The sequence below is a fragment of the Myodes glareolus genome, chromosome 13, assembly GCF_982192425.1.
Source record: "Myodes glareolus chromosome 13, mMyoGla1.1, whole genome shotgun sequence".
Taxonomy (NCBI): Eukaryota; Metazoa; Chordata; class Mammalia; order Rodentia; family Cricetidae; genus Myodes; species Myodes glareolus.
The window spans coordinates 46,876,517-46,901,487 of record NC_142038.1 but is presented as its reverse complement, the minus strand read 5'-3'; the positions used below and the strand labels follow the sequence as shown (position 1 = coordinate 46,901,487).

General features: G+C 40.3%; 1 protein-coding gene across 1 annotated transcript; it reads right to left on the bottom strand.

Annotated features, from left to right (window-relative positions):
- Window positions 1–39: 39 nt before the first annotated feature.
- Window positions 40–13,376, bottom strand: Yipf5 (Yip1 domain family member 5). Its single transcript, XM_048419327.3, has 6 exons — window positions 13,217–13,376; window positions 12,710–12,829; window positions 5,977–6,149; window positions 4,678–4,823; window positions 1,869–2,050; window positions 40–996 (listed from the first exon to the last, which is right to left on the bottom strand). The coding sequence occupies exons 2-6, from the start codon at window positions 12,817–12,819 to the stop codon at window positions 834–836; spliced, it is 774 nt and encodes a 257-aa protein (XP_048275284.1). The 5' UTR covers window positions 12,820–12,829; window positions 13,217–13,376; the 3' UTR covers window positions 40–833.
- Between the last annotated feature and the right edge of the window lie 11,595 nt (window positions 13,377–24,971).

The following is a 24,971-nucleotide window of genomic DNA, read 5'->3' as shown; positions in this document are numbered from 1 at the left end:
CAGAGCAGTAGTTTAGTGAAAATAAACACAACAGCAGAGTTAATTGGGAAAAAATTTAATAGCATCAAATTCACTATACATTGATAACTGCAATACTGAAATTGTGAAATTTTAAATATTTTTTTTTCTCAAAGAAAAAAAAAGTTAAAGATTTCTTCTTCCTGGGACATGTGGACAGAACTAAGCATCCAGATTAGTTGACATTAATGTCTAAATAGCTGTTCACATATCATCTCCACGAGGTAGACTGTGAACTGCTTGTATCTCTGAATTTCAGCACAGATTTCACGAGACGATTTACAGGAATGTCAAATATTTGAAGTGCAAACTCAGAAAGCTCTGCGCTGGGATTTTGTTTTGTTCAGCTTTAGTTCAGTGCACTTAACTTGAGGATATATCAAGTATTTTCTTTCCTAATTGCTTGAAAAAATATTTCTGCATTAAGACTTGTTACTTCTTTACTGTAACTGGGTTGTTTTTGAGAAAGATTATCAGCTTTGTGGTTCGTTTCCCAGTTGGTAAAAATCTATCAAAAACATCATAATATAATTTGTAAGGAAAAGAGTTGTTTGTCAAGGGCTGCAGGATCAGGAAAGAAACTGTACTTCTTAGCTGTGAAAGAACAAACACGCAGAGCTAGTCGTCTGCAGATGACTCCACACAAGGCTCAACTGTCCTGTACAAACGAGCAAAGACTCGTCTACTTCTGCTGCTTCCAGGCTACTGGTAATTGGCAAGAGCTGCACTGCAGGAGTTTGCTGGTCCAATTTTAAGAGTCCAATGTCCATTTTGTGAATTCGGCCCATTGATATCCACATCCCAGACAAATCAGTTCAAAAGACGGAAATCAGGGCAAAGACTCCATACAATAAAGCACAAGGATATGCCACTAAAAGTTGTTGTCCATCCATGGCTAATGCAGAAATAAAAATTTTGGAAGCAGAAAAACTACACCAGCCAATAATTGTCGCAGTGAGAAGAATTCCTACCATTCCTCTGCAGGGAAAAAACAAACAAAAAACATGGGAAAGATGAGTAAGATTAGATACTGAAAACCAATCCAAACTACAACTATACCCTATTGTGAAAGGGAGGGATTTTTAATTCATTGTTTTGCAGAAGAGGCACCAACGCAGCCCCACACTACCCCAGATTATGTATTTGTGGAAACCACAAGGCTTAGCACAACTGGAGAGCAATGGATAAGCCTCAAGACATTCTAAAATCCACATACAGACATATGCAGAAACAAGACTATTTTGTCAAACTCAGAAATGTATTTGCATAGTGACTTCAAGAATACCCAACCATTTAATGTAAACAGTGTAATTATCTTGCTCCTTTAAGCTACTTCCCTGCTTTGGCACTACTGGTACTTGGGTTGGCTTGCTTGTCATGGTTAGGATGCTCAATAGCTTTCAGGATCTCTCTCCACTCATATCAGCATTCCCTTTCCCCACTACTACATATGTGTTTTCTAATCATATGTTATCAAGAAGCCCAACTGCTTCAAGATTAATAGAACCAGAACATCAAGGAAGCTAAACAGGATTTTCATATGAATGAACTGAACTTTTCCATGTATTATTTAATGACCAGAACTATTCACTTCATTGTTGCTATGGTATTGGTAAACATACAAGTAGTACAATTTTTGATCACAGGTAAAACTGAGATAGTACAGAAGACTTCAAATCTCAATTTCACCTTCATTGTTTGTCACCCAAAACACACAGAGCAGAGTTCAAATCTATATGAGGCACAAGAGATAGGTTTTCTGTATCAGGGTTTTATCTCAAACTGAAGATGAAATAAAAACTACTATACAGAACTGGCCTACTAAATCTGAGTTTAAGATCAGTACTTACTGTAAAGAAAATACCACTGCAAAGCTGGACAGCAGGATCATGGGAAGAAGACAATACCCCAGGACACTTGCCACACAACCAAATGAGACACCTGTCATACTCATTAAATTTAACAAACAAAACATTCCTAAACATCCGATTGCACTGATTCCATATACATAGCCAAATTGGATTTTGCCAGCCTATGAGAAAAAAAAATAGATTAGAATAAAAACTGTCATTTGGGCCTCATTTTCACATTAAATGACACATGCATAAAACACTCAATTCACAAGCATCAAAATCTACAGAGGTGCATTGTAGGGGACAAAGTAGAGAGGTTCCACACTCTTCTAATTTAGTAAAAAAATTGCTTTCATAGAATATATTCTGAGTACACTTTTTCTCTCCCAATCCTCCAAGATCCTCCCCACACTACTCTATACCCTTTCTTTACATCTTTAAAACAAACAAACACAAATATACAACACACATACACACAAACCCACAAAATTGGAAACCAAAATATTCAAGCAAAAGACCAATAAGAAACCAAAACCAAAACAAAACAAAACAAAAAAAAACAATGTCCAAGCAAAGTCGTGTGAGACAAAGTCTACAAAAATAGCATTGAGTTCCTTTTGTGTTAGCCCCCTCTCTACTCCTGGGCATGGGCCATTCCCTGAAGTGGGTTAATATATCCAGTGAGAATCTACTGGAAACGACTACATTTTCTCTTTCAACTGAGTATCAACTGCAGACAGCCTCTGGGTCAGGAGCAGAAGTCCATGCCCACTTCTCCCTCAATGCTGGGACCCTGTCTGGCTTGAATCTGCGCAGGTCCTAACTTCAAATGCTTCTTAACTTTCATATACCACTTCCCAACACAGATATTTCACTGTATTTCTTGTTGGCATTTAAGCTTGATATACAACTGAGCAAATAAAAGAGGAAACAATCTAGGAAAAGTGAAAAGGCAGAGCCCAGGGAAGAGGGTGAGAAGACCAGGTGAATATGATGGAAAGGAGCTTTTTTCTTTTCATTGTTTTTCCAAATTCCATGTTGACTTCTACAGTACTCTGATTAAAAACAAAAGCATACACCTTGGAAGTTCTACTTTTATAAAAGATATTAGCTAGGCATGGTGGCAAAAACCTTTAATTTCCAGACTCAGGAGGCAGAAGCAGGCAGATCTCTGAGTTCAAGTCTAAAGTGATCTACACAGTGAGTTCCAGACCAGGCAGGAAATGAGACCTTGTCTAAGATACAAATTACTGAATGGTTTTCAGACAGCAATCACGAGCTAAATTACAACCTTCCCACATGAAAAAGAAAACTCTCATGAAAAAAAGAGTGCAGAGAAATCCCAAACAGAATCTTTGCTTTGTGAAACTTTTGGTATATAAGACTAAATCTTGAGGCCTTTGCTGAATGTGGTGTTTACCTGTAAATATCTGATATTGGCTGTGGCACTTTGAAGAAGCCGAGTTTACTAATGAGAAAATTAGTGGGGTAATAAACAATAAATTCTACCTGGGACAGTGCTCTTAGCTTTGCAAAATATTGTTGTATACCCCATCCTTTATTTTGAGACAGGGTCTCACTCTAATCCAGACTGGTCTCAAAGTCAGAAATCCACCTGCCTCAGCCTCTCAAATGCTAAGATTATAGGTGTAAGACTCAGCTGCCTATGTTTTTTAGTTCAAAACGAGTTGGGTGTGGTGGCACATCAAAGCAGCCCTGCTAGGTGAGTGGGCAGCACGGGTTAGTATCCACCAGACGGATGTGAAGGACTCAACTGCCAGGTCAACGGCTAAGTTGAGTGCTGTGTATAAGACCAGGTCTTCCAGCTACAGATACCATTTTCTATCACTTACATTTTTTAGCTCTTGTAATTCAGACTCAGTGAAAACAAATAGCAAAATTTTCTTTCAATGCACTTTAATATTCCTGGAGAACTTGGAAGTAGAGACAAAAACTTACCACTTTAATATTTTAATTCACTAGGAGTTAAAATGTACAGGAAAGCCGTATAATAAAACACTGACCTAGGGCTAGACACTTAAATCTGACACAGCCTACAATCCCCTGGGAAGGGGGTCTCAGTGACTGCTGTCCACACCAGGTTAGCCTGTGGGCAGGTCTGTGAGGGAAAGGTTGACACAATTGCCTGCCGTTGTGTTCTGAGCTGTGTAGAAAAGGTGAGCTGTGGGGGACACGAATGCATCTATTTCTGTCTGCTCTAGACTGTGGATGGAATAGATTATCTGAAGTGGTGGACATCCTGCCATCCAGGCAGTGATGAACGGACTAGAACTGAGAATGGAGCTAAAATGATCACTTCTGCTTTAAGTCCCCAGCCCTAAGTCCTCTGGGTGTGTTACCACACGACATAAACCAAACTAGGACAAGTTAAAACAATAAAACCACTACCTCTATTTTCTCTTAAAAATGCAACAACAATAAAAAATATTGTCAATTTCTTAAAAATAAGAAATTCTGATGTTTACTTTTTTCTTATTTTTCCCTTGAACTACTTCTTACACGATATTTTTTTTTCCTCTTTCAAACAGTACCTTAATATGTAACCCAGCCTGGCCTAGAATTCATAATATTCCTGCTTCAGTCTCTCAAGGCTATGGTTATAGTTGTATTCTGTCTCCTACATTGGCTAAAAAACTGTTGTTACATATGTTGCACAATACTTACTATTGATAGACAAATAAGGAATTTGTATAAATCCAAAAAACTCAATATATCCTAAAACCTATCAAAGACTCGGGTTCCAACAACTTCTGGTAGAGTATTTAGAACCCTTCTTTAGTCTTACCAGTAGCAGCGTGGCTCCAAAGGCAAGGCAAAACACCACAGGTCCTGCCAGGTCAGTCTCGTTCATAATGCTGCCATCAGCCACTCTCAGGGGGTGCAGCACCGTCAGCGTTTTTTGCCAGATGTGATCAAAATTGATACCCAATTCTAAGATAAAGAGAAAAGAAGGATATCAGAGTTTGAGATATATCATTAGGAGTTATATAAATTTACCTAAAAAAATTTTACATTTAAAAGCTCATTACTCCACAGTATCAAAGACAAATAGCTACACTTTCCGTTTCAAAACCGTCTTCAGCACAGGAAACTGCTGTTATGAATTTTAGGATTTGTGATGTTTTCTAGAATCAGTGCTGGAACACGACACAGGAACAAAGTGCGCAGCAATGGTCAATGATACTTTAGTCTCCTCTCGAGCATTCTACATGAATGCTCTGACTGATTGCACTGACGCCAAACCCCTGCTTTAGAAAGGATACGGGCACGGTGAAACAGACACACTCTACCTCATATTCAGAGTACAAGAACATGTGGACACAGCTAACACAAGGATTCTTTACCTGGGGCTTCAGGAATATCCATGGACCCCACGGAAGTGGATACAATTATGAACCTAGGCATCTGTGTTCAGATTTCTACAATATAATTTGAGAACCACCATGTTTTATGCAATCAACAGTTCTATTAGTTTATTTCCACATAGAACTGTAAATACAATTCTAATTGCTTTCATATCTTCCATGGGCAGAATATAAATAATCTGAAATAAAAGTCGATGCTCACAGTTATATTAAATATTACTTCTTCAAAGAAATGATCCCTTTTGGCCCAATATAAACTCTCCTCTTAATAAGTTCCTGATTTATTAAGCTAGCTACTGTTTTTTTCATAGAAAGGAAAAAAATCTCCAACTCAGGCTTGGTTCACAAAACCGACTGGAGACAAGGGCATATGCTGAGCACCTCTAGTCTCAAAATCCAACATCTGAAATGCTCTGAAATTCAAAGCTTTAACATCAATATAATAGTCAAGTTGTTTTAAGCTAAGGATGATGACTTGCACCTATAGTCAAGCATCTGTGAGGCTGAGGAAGGACTGCTGCAAGTTTCAGGTTAGCCTTGGCCTCACAGCACAATCCTGTCTCAGGGAAAACAAAGGGAGCAGGTAGCATTTCAGACTTTCCAATTAAGGATGCCAAACCAGTGACGTTTACAGAGATCCTGGAAAATTCTAACTACTTTAAAATGGAAAATATGCCTGGCCTCATGCTTTTCAGACAGCCTGAACCATTCCATCCTACCTTCTAACAATGGAGGCTCCTCCTCAAAGCTGTCTCCATAGAATTGCTGAGGGGCATTCGAAGGATAGGCCTGGGTCGGCTGATAAATCTGCCCCATGTATGTTTGCTGTGGCTGCATCATGTCTGGAGGGACAAATCGGCCTTGTTGCGAGTAGTCATAGCCAGCATACTGCCTGTACATCAAAGGAAATTTGTAAGTTTTACTCTTAGTATTTTAACCAATTGGTAGTATTCCCAGATTCTTTTTTTTCCTTGACAGCTAAAGAATGCCCAGTCACTTCCAAACCTCTCTCTAGTATAGCCACAAAGAAACAGTGCTGAGACTATGACTGACAGATCGACAAGAAGGATGTTCTTACAGAGAATCTTCTTATGGCTGTCAGCATATAAGCAGAAGAACTACCATACTTATAAACATCAGGATATCAACAAATAAAAACAGTCAGGATTATTTTTTTTCCCCTCGTGACACTGAGAGAATATCACAATATATTCTGAAATAAATGTATGCTGCAGATAAATAAAGATCTGGGGTGACAGACCTGACTATATTTTCCACAATTTGGACACAGATGGAATCATTATTCTTTCTTACACATCAGAGTATGATAGTTTGCAAATGAGAAGACCTGTCTAAGGAACACCAGTTTCAAACTGGGGGGACAGGGACCCAAGCATGTTCTCTGTGACAGCGTTCTGAATAGAACACAATGTCCTCAGGTCATCTTGTGTTTGAGTCGTGCTTTAAAATGTTCAAAGTTACTGTACGCTTGCTGCCTCACTGGATCTACACCGAATCCCAAGTCTTCAGGAAGAACTTTGCCCTGACATTTTAGTGATTGGACAAAACAGGACTGCATTAAAGTACTATCTGGAAATACCCGTCTTACCATATGTCCAGCATTTCAGTGGACTAATCTAATTATATACTGAGTGGTATGAAGTTAAAATAATTATTTTAAAGATATTTCAAAAAGAAAGTCCTAGAAATACTTAGCCAACTTATTTTTGATGACTTCTGGTTTCTGCTTGAAAAAAATGCAAAAATGTAATGATAGCCATTAAGAGTATTTTTTAAAAAAACCTAATTTTAAATTGTCTTAAATTTAAAAAATTAAAGCAATGGTAAATGTTCAGCTACCCAAAGTCCTTTTTAGAGATTTTAATAGTACATACAATGTATACTTGCACAATATGCGGTTTTGTCTCTCAATGGGGAATCTGTTACTGTATTACTGTAATAGCAAAAGGAGAGAAATAGCTATATGTAAATATAATGCAACATGTGCATAAGAAGTTACAATGCATCTGTTAAAAATGATGAAGTAATTTCATGTCTACTGATAAATAACAATCAAGAAATAGTGAGGGAAAATATAATGTCAAAAATACCACATATTGTGTACTTTATAGAAAGTAAACACACTTTTCTTACGCTATCTCCAGAGTACACACGCGAAACTTCTAACGACAGCTGCTGCTAAGTAAAGAAACCTGGAACTAAAAAGATGCAGAGTGCAGAATTTTCATATAGACTGCTGTACCTTTAAATATGTCAGGAAGCATTTAGTATTTATTGAGACTAGCTAGTGATATAACCCTGACCTGCTGGCAAGCTGTGCCCACCATGCAATAGTGAAATAACGGCTATGGAATAACTAACTACTTTCTGATTGGATATCCACCACAGGCAGGATTTCATGTCTGGTACCATAAACTTGGTCAAAAGCCCATGGCTGGAAACATCATAGGATATAGGGGGAACCCAGTACTGTTCTTTTGTTGAAAGCCCATATTATTAAACTACATTCTGAACATTAGTGCTTATACACATAGACTGGTGCTGCTTGCAGTTTTGGTCAGAGAAAGCTTTCTTTTGCAGTGAGTTGTGGTTAATTCGCAGGCTCAGAGTGCCAAGTGTAGAGAACACCCTGCTGTGGTCGGGCCCCGAGATCAGTGTCCCATCATTCAAGGCTTAGAGAACTTAAGAGAAAGGCAGAAAGAACGTAAGACCCAGAAAACATGGGGGAAGCTGTGAAATGCTGACTTCTGGATGTGACCTGGGTGTTGCACACATAAGCTGACAGCCGCTGGGGTTCCCTGACCAAGCCTGTACAAATTCTACCACGGTTCAGGGAGGGGCCCCTAAGACTCCACCCTTATTGGTTACTAGCAGCTGACAGCTGAGGGAATAGTCTTTGTTTTTTTCAGGACACATCCACCAGGCAAGTTATTCATGACCCATGTGCATAAGGCAGTACTAATTAGACTCAGGATGTTATTAATAACCATAAAAAAGAGGACACGCAGCTGGGAGAGAGATGACTAGAAGTTCCAAGGAGCTGGAGAAAGGTGGTGAATGGAGATGACCAATACACACTGTGCACATGTAATAACACTTTCAAAGAATAAAAAGGCTAAAATCTAAAAATCAATTGGCTAATTCTAAAATAAGTTACTGCAATAAGGAAGTACATCTTAACTACTGCAAATGTCCTAAATTTTTCATTCATTGTTATTATGTGCAAAGCATTATTTAGTAAGTGTTAACTGTCTCATATTAACTACAACTCTATGAAATGAGTCTACTACTGTCCTTACTATAAAGCTATGTAAACTGAAATTTGGGCTAAAATAATTTGCCACTGTGGTGCCACAATTCAAAGCCAGGTTATTTAACTCCAGTGGCCATCAACTCTTAGTAACTAACAAACACCACTTGGCAATCCTTCCTTACACAGATTACTTCAAAGTCACATTCCAAATCTGCAGTTTCCCAGCTTTTCTGGAATGACAACATGCTGATTTCTTCTGAGGGGCACACACACTCACACAAGAACAACCTTTATCAGGGTTCACTAGATGAGCAAGGATAACAATTCTCTTTTCCTGGTTTAGTATAATATGCTGTTGGGTTGATATGTTAGCATTTATCACAGTCCATGCATGACATCACAAGAAAATTTCCACACATATGTTTCTACAAGCTGATGAAATGGATTGTAGTTTATTCCTGGGGGAAAGCAGGGAGAAGGAGGGAGGGAGGAATACAAAAGAACCCAGGGAGAATAGTATAGCTAGCAGTTCTAAATGCTTTAGTCTTAGAGTGCCTTCAGGAGCCTTAACTAGCAATACACACTATCAAGGAATTTAGCTGTTTAAAATACTTATTAATTCAGCTGGGTGGTGACACACACCTTTAAGAGGCAGAGGCAGGAGGATCTCTGTGTTTAAGGCTCACAAAGTGAGTTCAAAGACAGGACTATGACAAAGAGAAAACATGTCTCAAGAAGAAACATAATAATACTAATAATAATAAATAAAAATGAATTCATTTAAAATAACATTAGAATAAAATAGCTCTGGCGTATCTGGAGCTCACACCATAGACCAGTCTGGCTTCAAACTCATAGAGATCCACCTGTCTATTGAGTACTGGGACGACAGGTATGCACTAACATACCTGGCCATTAATATTTTTAATGCTACCTTTAAACCTGAAACAAAACAGTAGTTTTAATTCAATTTGCAACACAGAACTTAAAACAACAAATTTTTTATGTACTAGCTACATTAAAATATATTGATCTGTCTTGCACTTTGAATGGGCAGCTACTTAAAAATATTTTATATTATAATATTATATATATTCAATTCTAAACATTAGAAAATCACATTTGTTAAAATTGTTCCCAATTTCATCAAGAACAAAATGTTCAATTGCTAAGAAGCTATTAGTGTTCCAAAATCCTCATTTTGTCTAAAAATTTGGGATTGGTGATTGGTAACAAGTACTAGAAGCTATTTTCCTTGAAATGACAGGTTCATTTACTAATTTTTGAAAAATTATCTACAAAGTACAGAATTCTGACTAAACACAGTGTGTCCGTTGTTTCAAATGAATATGGGCCCCAAGTGGTTCAGTGAGCAGATTAAGCAGCCTGTGTATCTTCCTAGAGACAGTGTTCTTTCAGTATGGAAGAGAAGTGTTGTGTGACACCCAGCACTAAAGAGACGTGTACTAAGGGCCAGGACCGAATAATAATCATATTCTTCTTGCTTCATTGGGATCCTTAAATGAAACTGCCTTACTCCACTTTCTCAAGCATATGGTGACGACAAGCACAACACTACTTCCTTATTCAGATTCAGGTACCAGCAGGGCAAACATTATTTCTACAACCTAAGTGCAACTGTTAGTGTATTTGAAAGGCACAAAATAATGTTGCTATGAAACTACTTCTGAATTTAGAAGATCTCTAAAACGTGTCCTAAGAATCCTGTAGAGCATGGAGTTCACAGTGAGCACCACTGATTACAAACCAGAGGTGCTGCAAGTAAGCCCACCCCAGAGGTGGGGCTGTCATCCCATTTTCCAAATGCAGTGTCAATGAGACTGCACAGTGGGGCTTACTGCTTCCCTGGCCTGCCAGGACCTGTTCCCACCATTGAGTCACAGTGGATTGAAACCAAACTGTGCTATGGCATGCATGGTTTTTATAGCAACGCTCTCATAGCAGGCAAAGTAACATATGCTAAATCAGTATTGTTATAAGTTCTGTGTGCCGTTGAAATAAGCAACAGCAAAGATAAAACCTCTTACCACAGGCTGTCTACTTATGTTCATAAAAATGGTTCATAAAGATATTATCAGATAAGTTAAAGGTAAAAATATAACAACTCTCAGTTTTTTAAAAATAACTGATTGGTATTAAAATTTTAGGGGCTTATCTAGAAAACTACATGGGATCTACTCAAATGACACGGTGAAATACAAGTAAGAGGAACCCAGAAAATGTCAAAGCTCATCTCACGGGCAACTGCAGAACTGCAGCAAAGCTAACAAATCAAACTTTAGGGCATTCCAGAGAGTAGGCTACCTGAACCTAGACTTCCCCTAACTAAAGCTATCACTGATTTCTGTTAACAAGTTAGCGAAGCAAAAAGAACATGAGTTGGTAAGCCGCGATAATATTCAAAATATAATTAGGTGGCCGATCTATTCGCAGGCACGTATAGAAGCAAATAAATTTAATTTTTCAAGACAGCATTAGAAATGCTTCTGTATCATTACTTTTGTTTTTCCAAACATAATTCATAAACCTGTGTGTTCCAGCTGATAGCTATGGTGAGGTAAACAACGTCCACTAGTACAAAGCGATGCTTACTGGCATATGAATTGGTTACAATGGGAGGAGAGTACTCAGCAACACGTAACTGCCATGTATAAAGCGACATCAGATGATTGTGGAGGGTAATGAGAGGACAAGTCAGAGTTAAGTTACAGAAACATGGTCAGGTCACAAAACTGGAAGGAGATTAACCTGTAAAACTGCACTCCAACTGGAAAACTTCTAATGAGTCTAAAGATAAAAAATTATTTGGCCAAAAAAAGGCTGACATACAGTGTCAGGCTCTTCAAAGTTCTGGGTGTTTAGGGATTTTTCAGGTGGACTCAGATCAAAGTTACATCCATTTGGTCTCAAATACACAAAGATCTCACTAATATGTTATTTTCTAACTCTGCCCAGTTAACCGATTTGGAAGAAATAACGGGCATACAGTTGAGAACTTAATAGAAAAAAAAAATCCTAATTCTTAGAGGAAATTTTTACAAACTTCACTCAACAGGTTAACTTGGACAGTATAACACACACACACACAAAACACACACACAAAATCTATCTGTCTATCTATGTCTCAAATTAAGTAGATTCAAATAACCTTTAGGTTATAAAAAAAAACAGCCAGAATTTTCTCTGTACTTAAAAAAGTTTAGGCACATCTATTTACACATACTAAAATAAATACATTCTAGAAGAGTCTGTATCTCATGAACTGACTGGACTCATTGCTTTCCTCTGCTCTTGTCCGAGAAGACTCTCCATGAAACCTGAATTCAAGATCTATAGCTGTACACCAATGACACATAAGTTGCATGAAGTTATATGCACGTTTATATGGGTATGTAGGAGTATATCCATGCAATTCTGGAAAACAGGCCCAGCACTGCTGTAAGATTCTCAGAATATAAGGCTACCTGAAGAGGGGCAAGCACAAGACACTCCCATGTTCAAGAGGGAGACCAGTAAGATCCATCTCATCATCCCAAGGGACTAAGGACAGGTCTAGAAGCGAGTGGCTGAAAGCCTTCGAAATACCCCAAACACCCGAGATTAGAGAGGATCTTATTGTTAACACTTCAGAACCTAAAGTCTTTGAAATCTCTTCTTCAACCATAAACTGATCACTTCTCTGGTACCAGCCATCATACCTCAGTATGAAGAGTAATAAAAATGACCATCAACTGCCACATCAAAGTCACTAGGTGACTCATAATGGGGAGCATACACTGCTAACCTGTGTCACAGAGCTCCTTCAACAGCTGTTCATAGAGTCTGAAACCACACTGACTCACCTACCAAATAAGCTATCAAAAAAGCCTTTAATTTTTCTAGGTACCCAAAGCACCTACCCAAACCACTTGTAAACACTATTTCGACGAACTATTTATCTTTCTTTGGCACACTAGAAGACTTTCTTTCAGAAAATAACAAATTATAAACAGGTTAACCCTAACACTAACCAAATGTAATATAAAAATAATAAAAAAAATCACATTCCTGAATAGACTAAGTTCACATATCCATTTTTTTAAAGGTAGAATCAGGCATTCTGAATACATTCGTCCGCTAGTTATAGACTAAGTAAGTTGCCAAAGCTGAAAAGTTACTTGCTGTAGGGTCCTCCACTTCCTCCATAGTCGTAGGACTGCTGAGATTGCTCGTCGATGCTGTAACTTGTTTGGTAGAAACCGCTGTTTAAGTTGTCAAAGCCTGACATTGCAAACGATCTGCAACAGGAGAGAGAGGGCAAACATTGTTTACACGCTAGGTCCTGCTCGATCTGCCTGTGGTCTTCTGCTTAAGCGAACGCCCCCAGAAGACAGAAAGCGTCTCGGGAACCGGGACCCACATCTGGAGGGGGCCCGAGGGTGGGGTGGGGATCCTAGAAGACCTCTGGACCCTGGGGAGCGGATAGGCCTGAGGCAGGGGCGAGGTCCGGCGGAGGAGCCGCTTCACCTAGATGGAAAACAGGGGCGGCGTGGGCGCGGCCCTGGGTCTTGGGGGGAGTGGGGGGTCTGGGGGAAAAGACCAGAGCTCGCGCTAACAGACCAGGCAGCCGGCTCGCACAACTGATGCCAGAGGCCGAAAGGGGTACACGGGCCGGGGACACTCACCGAACGCTCCAGCGGCGGCGGCTGCAGCTCAGCGGCCCCTCGTAACCCCCCAAACACAGTTCCAGACCCTGCAGTAGCCTTGTTGCTACGTGTCACCGGCCAAAGAACTGCTTCCGGGGCAGCCCGCCCGCGCAGGCGTGTTAGCAGGCTTTGCGCCGCCGGGTTCGGTTGAACGCCCCGGTTGTGCGTGTGCGTGTTCCGGGTGGGGGCGGGATTTACCGATGCGCAGTCTTGATTGATTCGTCTTGTGACGGGCCAATAGGCAGCAGAGAAACTGCTTCCGGCAACTCGGTTTGCGGCGGAGACTGGGGGGCGCCGGCGGATCCGCGGCTGGTTGCTAATGCGGAGGGAGGCCTTTCTCTTGCTGTTGGGCAGGAGGACGGACAGAAACGCTGGGTGACTCGGGCAGCGCCCCGGATTCTCTAGACTCACCGATTCAGTCGCTGCACTAAAGATTGTATATCTATTCTTTAGTCGTTATAGCCCAGTGGCTTTGCTTTTGTGAGTCTTAAGTTCATTCTGTGTTAGCAGCTGGAAACAGTCCGGTCTGGCACCAGTAATTACTAAGTGACACTCATTAGCAGCTGTTACTGTGAGTGAGTATATTAATAGGACAGGTATAAAAGAATGACCATATGCCCAGCTCTCATACTGTGTGGACTATCTAAAGCTTGATACTCACATTGTCTCATTTAATGTCTTTATCATTCACTTGCGTACAGAGTGCATTACACAAATTGCTAACAATTAATGTGGAAAACGTGCAGCCTTATTTATTCGTCCTAAGAAGTAATATTTATTATTTGACCAATGAGTGCGTTAGTTTACAATATTTAATTAGGTAAGTTCATATTTAATTACCTAAAGTGTTATAGCATGTATATGTGTGCATACATATTAATGCTTCTATATGTGTGTTAAAATCCACCTCAAATATCCTATCTCTGTTACTCAAACTTTCCCAAGTCCTCAGAAAGAAATGTTTAAAAACAACACAAAGGCATATGAAGAGCTGTTTGAAAGTATGTTGATGCATGAGCCACAACAGCTCATTCTTTTGTTGTAGTTTGTATCGAAAGGATTGGTAAGCAGAAGCACTTCGTGGGCTTTGCCATTTCTTGGGATTTGATGAAATAAGAATAAACTGATGGTTTGAAGTAAATGTATTCAGTCAGTATTAATTTCTGAGTCTGTTCTAACTAAGTAGCACAAATCGAGCAGCCCAGCCCAAAACTGTTTTCTCCTCTCTAAAATCCTAAAGTTCAAAATCAAAGTTGACAGGATTGCTTCCGTTGAGGTCTGTAGGGGAGTACCTGCACTCACCTGTCTCCCAGGTTTTGGTGGATACTGCAGACCTCAGTGTTTCTTGGTTTATAAATACATTTTATAAATACATCAATCCAGCCTCTGTCTTTACTGTCATTTAGAATCCTACCTGTTTGTTCCCACAGATCTATCTCATTGCAGGTCTAGCTGTGTCCCCGTTTGCCTCTCATAAGGCTGTCCATCCTCATGAGGTGAAGGCATTAATGGTAGCATTTTCACTTGATTGCATCTATAAAGGCTCTCCCCGAAGCTACATTCTCATCGTGGGAATATGGACGTTAACATGTCACTTTGGGACGACAGTGAATCCACAGCACAGATCAGTATTCTCACTGTGTTTGTTTGCCCACACATAGACTGAGCCTTTTCCAGTACACATTCTCAGATGAACAGTAACCTGATACCTTTTCTTGTCCATTGTTGTCAGGATTGCCAACGGTATTATTATCCTGTTGTGGATATTTCCAAGAAGTGGAGTCCCCAACCTGCACTCTGGTGGTCTTGAGTGCTATTTGGTACAGAGTAAATTCCTCGGTTGAGTTTAAAGGCGGTACAATGCTACTGAAGGCAAATGCTGAAATAAGATTTTGTTAGTTTTTGAAACAAAGCGAAAGGACATTGAACTATAACTGAACAAAAGCTTACTGAAAGAAAGTGCAAATGGCTAAGAATATAAGTTTTGTTTTGTTTTTTTCAAGACAGGGTTTCTATGTGTAACCCTGACTGTCCTGGAACTAGCTTTTGTAGATCAGGCTGGCCTTGAACTCCTAGAGAACCACCTCTGAACTCCTAGAGAACCACCTGTCTCTGCCTCCCAAGTGCTGGGATTAAAGGCATTCTCTACCACCTCCTGGCAAGAATATAAGTTCTTAAGCATAAATAGTTTGTACTTTTTTCCATATATGTTGATTTTCAAGAATTAAAGTTAGAACTTCTAAAACAGGCATGTTTTCACTTTTAGTTTTCTCCCTTAGTGGGAAAAGTTAGGCTAACTTACCCATACCCATAATGCTTTTCATGTGCATGTGATTGTTATATTATTAAGACCACTTATAAAACCAGTTTAACTTTTCCTTAAATGAAAATGATTTTACTTTTCAAAAAAATCCAGAGGCATGTGAAATTAAACTTACGGCTTTCATTAACGTGTACATTCAGAAATAAAAGGCAAACGTAGTTTTGCATTTTGGTTTAAAATTAAGCAGTCAAGATGCTTTTTATTCTTCTGTATTCCTAATTTTGCACAGTAATGAAGATCATAAATCCCCTACTGTCTACGATAGTGAATTTTTTCATTAGAATGGAGTGTAAATAGTTCTTGAGCCTTGCTGAGATTTGATTTTAGAAAGATTAACTTAATTTAAAAGAGTATTTTAAGGTTTATAAGCACATTTCTTAACTCAGTAGGTTAAGGCACTTCCTGCCAAGTCAGATGACTTGACCTACACACACACACACACACACACACACCTCGGTATGTGCCATCCCTCCCCAGTACATAAAAACACTCATTTCCCTGCCTCTCCCTAAGTATTCTGCCTGTTCACTCCCAGTCGACTTCTGTACTAAATGCAACAAATCCTCTTCTCCCTGCCTAAAATTAAATGTCTCATTATCATGCTCAGAATTTTGAGAGGGTTCCCAGAAACTAGCTTGAAATTGCTGAGATAGCTCGAACATTAACAAACATACAAACCAAGACCTCTCGTCACAGAAAATCAGGACAGGACGTGTCTCTGAAAGTGACCAAGTGCTCCTAATTTGTCTGACTTCACGTATGAGAATTAAAGTGCCCACAAAAGCATCCTTGCCCACTCTGATTTCACAAGTGACTGTTGAAAAAGAAGTGAAGGGGTGCATTATAAAGACCCAAGAGTTCAAGTGTGGCCTGGTTGTCTTGACATTTTTCATCCCCTCACAGCCCCAAAATTCTAGCTATCAGCCCTCCTGTTCTTGCCAGGCATGCCCACCCTTCAAAGGGACAGCCCCTTACTGGGTAGCTTCTTCTGTTTGTGTGACAAGTGACTGTGCCCAGCCCAGTCTTCAACCCTTTTATAAGCTAGTGAAGTGAAAATAGGCAGTTTCATCCAGCTTCAGGTACTGGAGATCGCCTCATCCTCTGGATTCTAAAACCTCCAGCCCGTATTAGTGCACTCTCCTCCGAAGAGTCACCCTAGTGTTGTCCACTTGACATACAGTGTCCCCAAAAATCTATGTGTGGATGATTCAATTCGAAAGCTTTTGCCAATATCAGATTTGATTTCAGGTATAGTATGTGTTCTGTGACCTGGTCTTATTTAGGGGTCACCTCTTATTTCACTAGCAAGATGAGTTGAAGATGACGAAAAGATTTGGCCGATCATGGCCAAAATGGCTGGTGTCAAATTTACCCAGTTTATTTTACCCAGCTTATAAACCTTATAAACCTTTTGTCCCTTTCAGCTGGTAGGTGACAAAGATTAGATGCTAAGTGTTGGGAACAATTTAATTATACTAGAGACTTCATTGGGATGCTTGCTTTATATCCAACTCCAGTAATAATGCTGTGTTGTGGTATTTATTTACTTAATAATGTTTAAAGATAGCTGAGATGTGTAAATAGCCACATACAACAGATTTCTTGATATTTTAAGCTTGAAAAAGCTCTAGTCTTGCATCCCCTTGCAGGCTGGCTGTAATTCTGTCACCTTCTGTCCTTTGCCTAGAAAAAACTCTTCGAGGCACGTGTGGTGGTTTGAATGAAAATAGCCCCCATAGGCTCATAGGGAGTGGCCCTATTATGAGAAGCGGGCCTTGTTAGAGTAGGTGTGGCCTTGTTAGAGGAAGTGTGGCACTGGGGACAGGCTTTGAGGTTTCAGATGCTCAAGCCAAGCTCAGCATCTCTCTCTTTCCTGCTGCCTGTTGATCTGAATGTAGAACTCTGGGCTTCTTCTCCAGGACCATATCAGCCTATAGGCTGCCATACTTTCTGCCTTGATGATAATGAACTGAACCTCTGAACCTAAAAGCCAGCCAAAATTAAATGTTTTCCTTTACAAGAGTTTCTGTGGTCATGGTGTCTCTTCACAACGATAAAAATTCTAAGACAGCATGTAGCTTGTTAAGGTTGCTATGCAGTTTTCATAAAGCCAGACACAACCATTTTGTATTTGTGAACTAGAATGTCTAGGCCAGAAAAGGCTCCCATTTGCAGACTGCATATGATAGCACTTACAAATATCTGCCAGTGGATAGCCTTTCTGTGAGTGGTAACACCATCATAGATAAGAAGCCTTCGTCCGTTGTCATAACATGGTGTTCATGGCACATAAGACTAGGAACTGGGGGATAACTTGAAAAATCTATTCATCTGTATTAGAACAAGATTAGTGGATCTATGCCTAGAGGAATCTGCAGAATTATTCATTTAGTTGTCAGGTCATTTATTTCCAAGTTCCTCTGCCATATTCCCCAATACCATCATCCTATGTTTGAGTTATCCCTTATTTATTAAAAAATGTAAGTAAAAGCCAAAGCACCAAAGCTTTATGACTTAAAACACCATTTATCAGATTTGAGTCTCTCACAAGTCTGTGGGTTGGCACAGGCTTGCCAGGAACAGCTGACCTTTGTCCCAGACAGCTTCGATTGGCTTTGAAGGTGTGGTATTAGTATCTGAAAGTACACTTTCGTCTAGACCTGAGACGGGAGGGGATTATCTAGAGCTCTCAGTCAGAACATCCACAGGCAGCTTCTTCATGTGACTTGAACCATCTCCAAATGCAGTGGCAAGGTTCCTAGAGCATCTGTAAGTCAGCCAAAAGCTGCACTTCCCTTCTCCATCAGCCTTGAAAGTCACACTTCATATGCACACATTGACAGGAACATGTCTCCAAGACTGGTCTGCTTCGAGAAAAGTCGAATTAGACTCTGCCCTATGAGCGGAACATTGTCAACAATTTTTCTTTTTTACATGTTGGAAATTGCCACCTCCCAATAGGATGAAAGTGGAAAAAACAGCCAATATTTTGTAATCAGAGTGGCTGGTATTCATTAGTAGAATATCTACCGAGAAGTCCTGCTTCTGAAAATATTTCCGAAGTCTGTGAAATCAGAAGTTTGCACAGACAATTATACTGTTTCCTGAAGTACTATTCTCAGTAGCCTAGAAATAGGAACAATCTAAATCTACAAGGAAACTGCACACACACACACACACACACACACACACACACACACACACACGGCATATTCACGACAGTCAGAGTGACATGTTATTCAGGTTATTTAAGGTGCTAGTTGTAATAATGTGAATGAAACTGAAGACCAGACACAGAGATAAAAATCCTGCATGTTCTCCTTTACATGTAAAAGCCAAACAACTTGAGTATGTAGAAAAATAGATAGGTAGTTACCAGAGGCAGGAGAAGAGAGATATTGGAATATATAATTTATCAGATATGCAGGCTGAATAGGATTATGGCTGTATGGTGTTCTTGGGGATACAGGTAGATTGTTTTTTGAGAATTTCAAAATATGTGATTACAATATTTGCATTATTTCCCATTTTTTCTCTCCAACTAAACCCATGTCCCTCTTCTACTTCCTCTCAAATTCATGGCCTGTTCCTCATATTGTGTATTTTGCCACCGAGCTTGAAGAGCCTATCAGGGGTTCATCCCTGAAGAATACTGATTCCTTCTCTCTTATCGGCCATTGATTTCTCATAGTTCTTTGTGTAGGGATGGATCCCTATGATATATCCCTCATGCACATTGGCACATCAACTGGCGGTGTCATTTTCACCATGGATAGATTTTTAAGGTACTGTGATTACAAAAGAACAGTGACTGCCATGATGTGCATCTTCATTGCTTAATGATAATAATTATATCACTACATATGTGATGTAAAGCTTCATATGATTATATGACATTTAAAATTAAATTTTAAATTGAATTAATACTTAAATCTATACAAAAAAGCAGAGGAAAATCTAAAAAGAAATAAGGGGCACAGGGCACAACCTGAGTTGATCTTCATTGATTATGTCAATATCTGAGGTTCACTTTTTAGGAAGGACATTCAGAAGTTTCATTTGACTATGCCAGCAAAAAATTGGGGCTTATGTCAGCATATACAGGCTCTATATTATAAAGGGAATGCCATAACTACGAGGTCAGTTTTTACCAATGCTGGGTTAGACTTTTACAAGAGTGGCAAGGGATGATAGATTACAGTCCTCATTCAGACTCTAATGGAACATGACTGAAATTATTTGTGCTCAGTCAGAACTGCTCATCATCCCGAGCATCAGTTCTTTTCTGTGTTAAGCTCGAGTGATATTGTCATTTTAAGAAATGGTTCTAAAGTCTCTTTTGTATTTCTTTCGCTTCTGAAAGTAGGAGCTGGAAGCCAAGTTTGCTTAAGGCAAATGCTATGGTCTCCTTGCTTTGCTTTAGCATAATCTGAATTAGCAGGCAAAGGCAATTTGCCCAATGAGTTTTAAAGGTGTCATATCTTGCAAAAAATGATCTAAATAAAAATATTTTCTGCATTTTCCATGTAGACATGCCATTTTATTGTGATGGGTGCTATACTAATAGATGGTTCTCAGTAGAGAATGGGGAGGAAATAAGAAAAGTGGTTTGTTTGTTCTTTTTGTTTTGTCTGTTTTGGTTTTTCGAGATAGGGTTTCTCTATAGCTTTGGGGCCTGTCCTGGAACTAACTCTTGTAGACAGGCTGGTCTCGAACTCCCACAGATCTGTCAGCCTCTGCCTCCCAAGTTCTGGGGTTAAAGGTGTGCGCCACCATTGCTCGACAAAGTGTGTTTTTTGTCGCTTATTTTGGAATATTACCCGTAAGAACTTTTCTTTGCCTCAGTTTCCTCACTATAAAAATGACACACAGGCATGCATGCACAATGGGAATGTATTAACTCACATATCCATTCACTGACATTTTGTTGAACAGCTGTTGTGCCAGGCACTGTGCCAGATGCTGGTGATGGGGGATGACAATACAAGGAGGCCTGACTTCTTTCTTTGCAGAGCTGTTCTGTGACTGCCTGAGAATATGTGAAAAAGCAGCTGTTCACCCCAGAAAGGGAACAGAGGGCAAGCCCAAGAAACAGTTGTGTCAGACAGTAGCTTAATGAGCTGATGAGGGTTACAGGAACATGGAGACTCAAAGGAGCTGTGCCGCTGAAAAGTCCACCCCAGCACAGTAGACATTTCTGTCAGCCTCGCTGGAGCTCCCTGAGTACCAGACATCTTGACCAGCAGGAGAGTTTCCTGTCCCCAGGAAAATTTAATTGTCAGAGTTAAAGCCTTTGTGGTCCTGGGGCGGGGTTGGGACTATTACAGTTACTGAGCTGACTGAGCAAATCAGGCAAGCTCAGTAAGTTTCTCTCCCCAGGAAGAAAGGTTTCAATTCATAGGAAGTAGCTATTCAGCAAGAAATTAGAATGTGAGTGGTGGGTACAAATATAATTCAAATAACATTCTTCAGGTAATCAGTACATTCATTAGGATGTTTCCTAAATTCCATATAAGCAGGAATGTATTACTACACAGAGCACAGATCTTATGCATGTGAGAGATGGGGGGAAAAATCACTTACTGGCTCAAGTAATTTTTTCCAGCCATTGATTGTAGATCACTTCAGAGAATTTTCTGTCAATGACATAATACCTTGTTCTGGTTCGTTATTGTTCTAATAATTACTATGTTTATTGAATACTGATATTCAAGTGGTACTTTAATTTTCATTTTTCTATCATTCTTTGAACTTTCACTTTCTTTATTTAAGAAAGAAAGGGTTGAAAGTAACATGGTTTTATTTTAAAGTCCAGAATCTCAATTATGATATCAGTAACTTCTTCAAATTAAACTTACAGAATGATAATGATAAGAGAGAGAGATGGCTTCTTTTTGTACTTTTGTAGCTTCACGTTTAAATTTTATTGACTGAGCCTGTATGAAGATGCGGCAAAAATATATAAATGACTCAAAGTTAGTAAGAAGTGGACTTTTAATTGCTACTTTACTAACTTAAGTTCCGGCGTCTATAAGCAGCATTGCATGTTTAGGAGGAGGCTGCTTCCCGAGAGTCAGTCAGGATCTTGCTACATCATTTCCACCAGCAGAGCTCTTACTCAGGCTGAGATTTCATGAGCAGACAGTTGATTGCACATATCACAGCTTTCCCAGCCACCCATCCGCCTTCCAGGGGCCGATGTGGATGGTTTAGTAGACAGCCCTCTCCTGAGTGTGGAGCTCGCATGCTAGTAAACTGGAAAAGTCCACATGTGGAGTTGTTCACAAGGGTAGGAAAGAAGAAGGCTCTGGTGTCTTCACTTTTTTGCTTCTTGGGACAATTGAAAGGCTTTTTTTTTAAAACATGGAAGTGGCCAAGCAAATGTTTTGACGTGTAACAAATCTGTCCAAACCTTATATTTCACCTGTTTTTCTATCAATATGCTTCTTATTTGCAAACCAGTGACTATTTACCATGCATCTCTTCCAGAATTTCAGTTCTCTGCAGGATGTAACCATCAAGGTCAAAATATGCTACAGCTTCTATTTTCTTACATCTCTTAATGGAAATAAGATGAGAAAAATAGTTTCAGCAATTTGTTGCCCAGTGGAGTTAAGAGTTATACATCTGGATGTGGGCTTTCTAATTCTAAACCTTTCTTTGAACCCCTTAAGAATATTTGAACTAAAGTGTTCAGCCTGGTGGGTAGGAGGCAGGGCATTTCAAAATCTGGTAAATGCCATTGGGCAGCTTCAGTAAAGAATGGGAAGGTGTTCTAGTGTTCCCAACACCGTATTATCTATACAGCAAATTTAGCAAGGCAGTGACTAACCAAACTGTTATTATGCCTAAAGGGACACAGGATGCACACCAGGAGAAGTGTCAATGAATAAAGAGATGAATTGTGAATGGTAAGGACTGGGTGGTAGGGAATGGGCAGAACTTGAAATTCCAATGGGGTGATGTAATGTCACCCTTCCTAACGAGTGCCCAGCACTGCAACTCATAAGAGTTGAGAACCAATACCAACTTGACCTCTTCCTTGAAGAGACAATCTTCACATGCAGACATTTCAAGGAGAAGAAAGAAAGCTACCTATGTACAATTTAACTAGTGGTAAGTCCCAACACCATGCTATGTTCATATAGGGCAACTTTAGTGTGTAAACCATTGGTTTGCATATATTAAAGCACCCATTTAGAATTTGCGACCTTCTAAATAATTCCAGATATCTTTCTAAAAGTCATAAGGAATAAGTAGTCTACCTTCTATTTATGGAATACGACTGTTTTGAAATTTGGATAAATTAGTAATTTCTAGGAAATAAATGCAAAAGGCACAAAGGAATTTGAGTACGGTTTCAGGGAATCCATGTGTTTTCGTGATACTCCCAAGTGGGCCAGGGTTAAGAAGAGAAAGTTTAAAACAAACCATGTTAGTTAATGAGGGTGTGTACGGATAACAGTCTTCCCTTCCAAGTGACTGTGTGGCCAGCTGTGTGACTGTGCACATGGCTTTGAGGTTGTCATCTGCTGGTTTGGGGAGACTGCCCTGCCAGCATTTCTTTGTATTGTAGCTTGGTACACTCATCTTATTTTAATTGACAGAGTCACCACCTTCCTTACCCATCTTGATCTTTTTCTTTCCATTCCTAAGTGGTTCTAAGGACTTCATATAGCTCCTTTGTCAGGATTACTGGGTGCGGGATGAGGCTGGCAAACCACAGCGGGGGCTATCTACCGGAAAGCAGCCCCAGGAGCCACAGGTTAGATGTGGGTAACCAGGCCCAGAGAGGATAATGAATCATATGAACACAAAAGAAACATGCTTGCTCCCGATGACTGCTCGCCCTTAGTCACTGCTCCCTTCCTGTCTCCTTTCTTATTACCTGAATTACAGTTCTGATGGCCACACTGAAATTATCTGTTTACAAGTTTGTCTCTTTTACTAGAATACTAAGAATTACAAAGCAGAGTCCCTGCCTTATTTATCTCTGTTCCCAGATTCTGCGTCTGGGTTAAGAGGGCTGGTTTTGGAGTCTGACTTTACATGCAAACTGAAGCCTGTGCACTTACTCAAGCAAGAAACTATCTTAATCTCCATCCTTCTCCTGTTCCCTGCCCTCTATTTTCCTCTTGTCTTCTCTCTTTTTGACTTGTCACCCATGTCTTTCTGTTTTCTTTTGTGGTGTGTGGGGGGGCGGTGTGTGTGTGTGTGTGTGTGTGTGTGTGTGTGTGTGTGTGCGCGCACACACACACACGCACACCCATGCATGCACACACAGTGGCCAGAGGTAAACATCTGCTGCCCTCTGTTGCTCTTCACCTTACCTCTTGGAACAAGATCTGTTCTAGGTTGCTTTCTGTTCTGTGATAATAACATATAAAATCATAACCAAAAGCACCTTTCGGGGAGGAAAAGGTCTGTGAGAATTACACTTCTAGGTCTCGGTCTATCAGACCAAGTCAGGGCAGATTCTCATCAAACAAGGCAGAAGCTTAAAGCGGAGACCATGGTAGAATACTGCTTACTGGCTTGCTCTGAGGCTCCCATTCATCTACTTTTCCTGTATAACCCAGAACTACCTGCCCAAGAACAGCACCACTCCCAGTAGAACTGATCCTCCCATCCATCATTAATCAGGGAAATGCCCCATAGACATGTTCACAGGGCAGTTGGATGGAGGCAGTTCCTCAGCTCCCTCTTCCCAAGTATGTCAAGTTGACAAGATTAGCCCTAGCCAGGGGCTCTCAGCAAAACTGGAGCTAGGTTTCAGCTAGGCTGAGTGATTGGTAAGATCTAATGATGGACCCGTCTGCACCCTCCCAGTGCTAGGGTAACAAGAGGGACTGCCATGCCCAGCGTTTACATGCTAGGAACTCAAGCTTGGATCCTCATGCTTGAGCAGCAAGTCTGAGCCATTGAGCCATCTCCCCAAGCCCTCTATTTTGGTGCCTCTATTTTCTTACATAAAATAGTGTTACTTAATACGACACACTGTTTATTGTGAACATCAGTTCTTGCTGCTGCCGCCAACCTGCCTTGACTGCAGAGGTAGTTATGTCATTGCCTGCTGCCAATTGCCTCCCCAAGGCAGCTGTGCAACACAAGGACACCCCTTAAAAGTGCCTGCCCATCACAGTCCTCTCTCTTGCCTCTCTTGTTCCTCTTCTGCCTGTTCTGGCTGGCTGGCTGGCTGGCTGGCTGGCTGCCTCTCTCCTGTCCCCACTCTGAGATGGCCTTTCGCTCCTTCACTCTCCAGGCCTGCTGAAGGGACCCATTTTCTGCATTTTTATCCTTGCAGGGAAGAGGAAGTAAAATAGTGGGTAGCACAGTGGTGGTCACTGAGTAGTGATTCAGTAGCAGCCGTCTGTCATTGTATGTGTTAGTACTGACAGTACTAATGTGGCC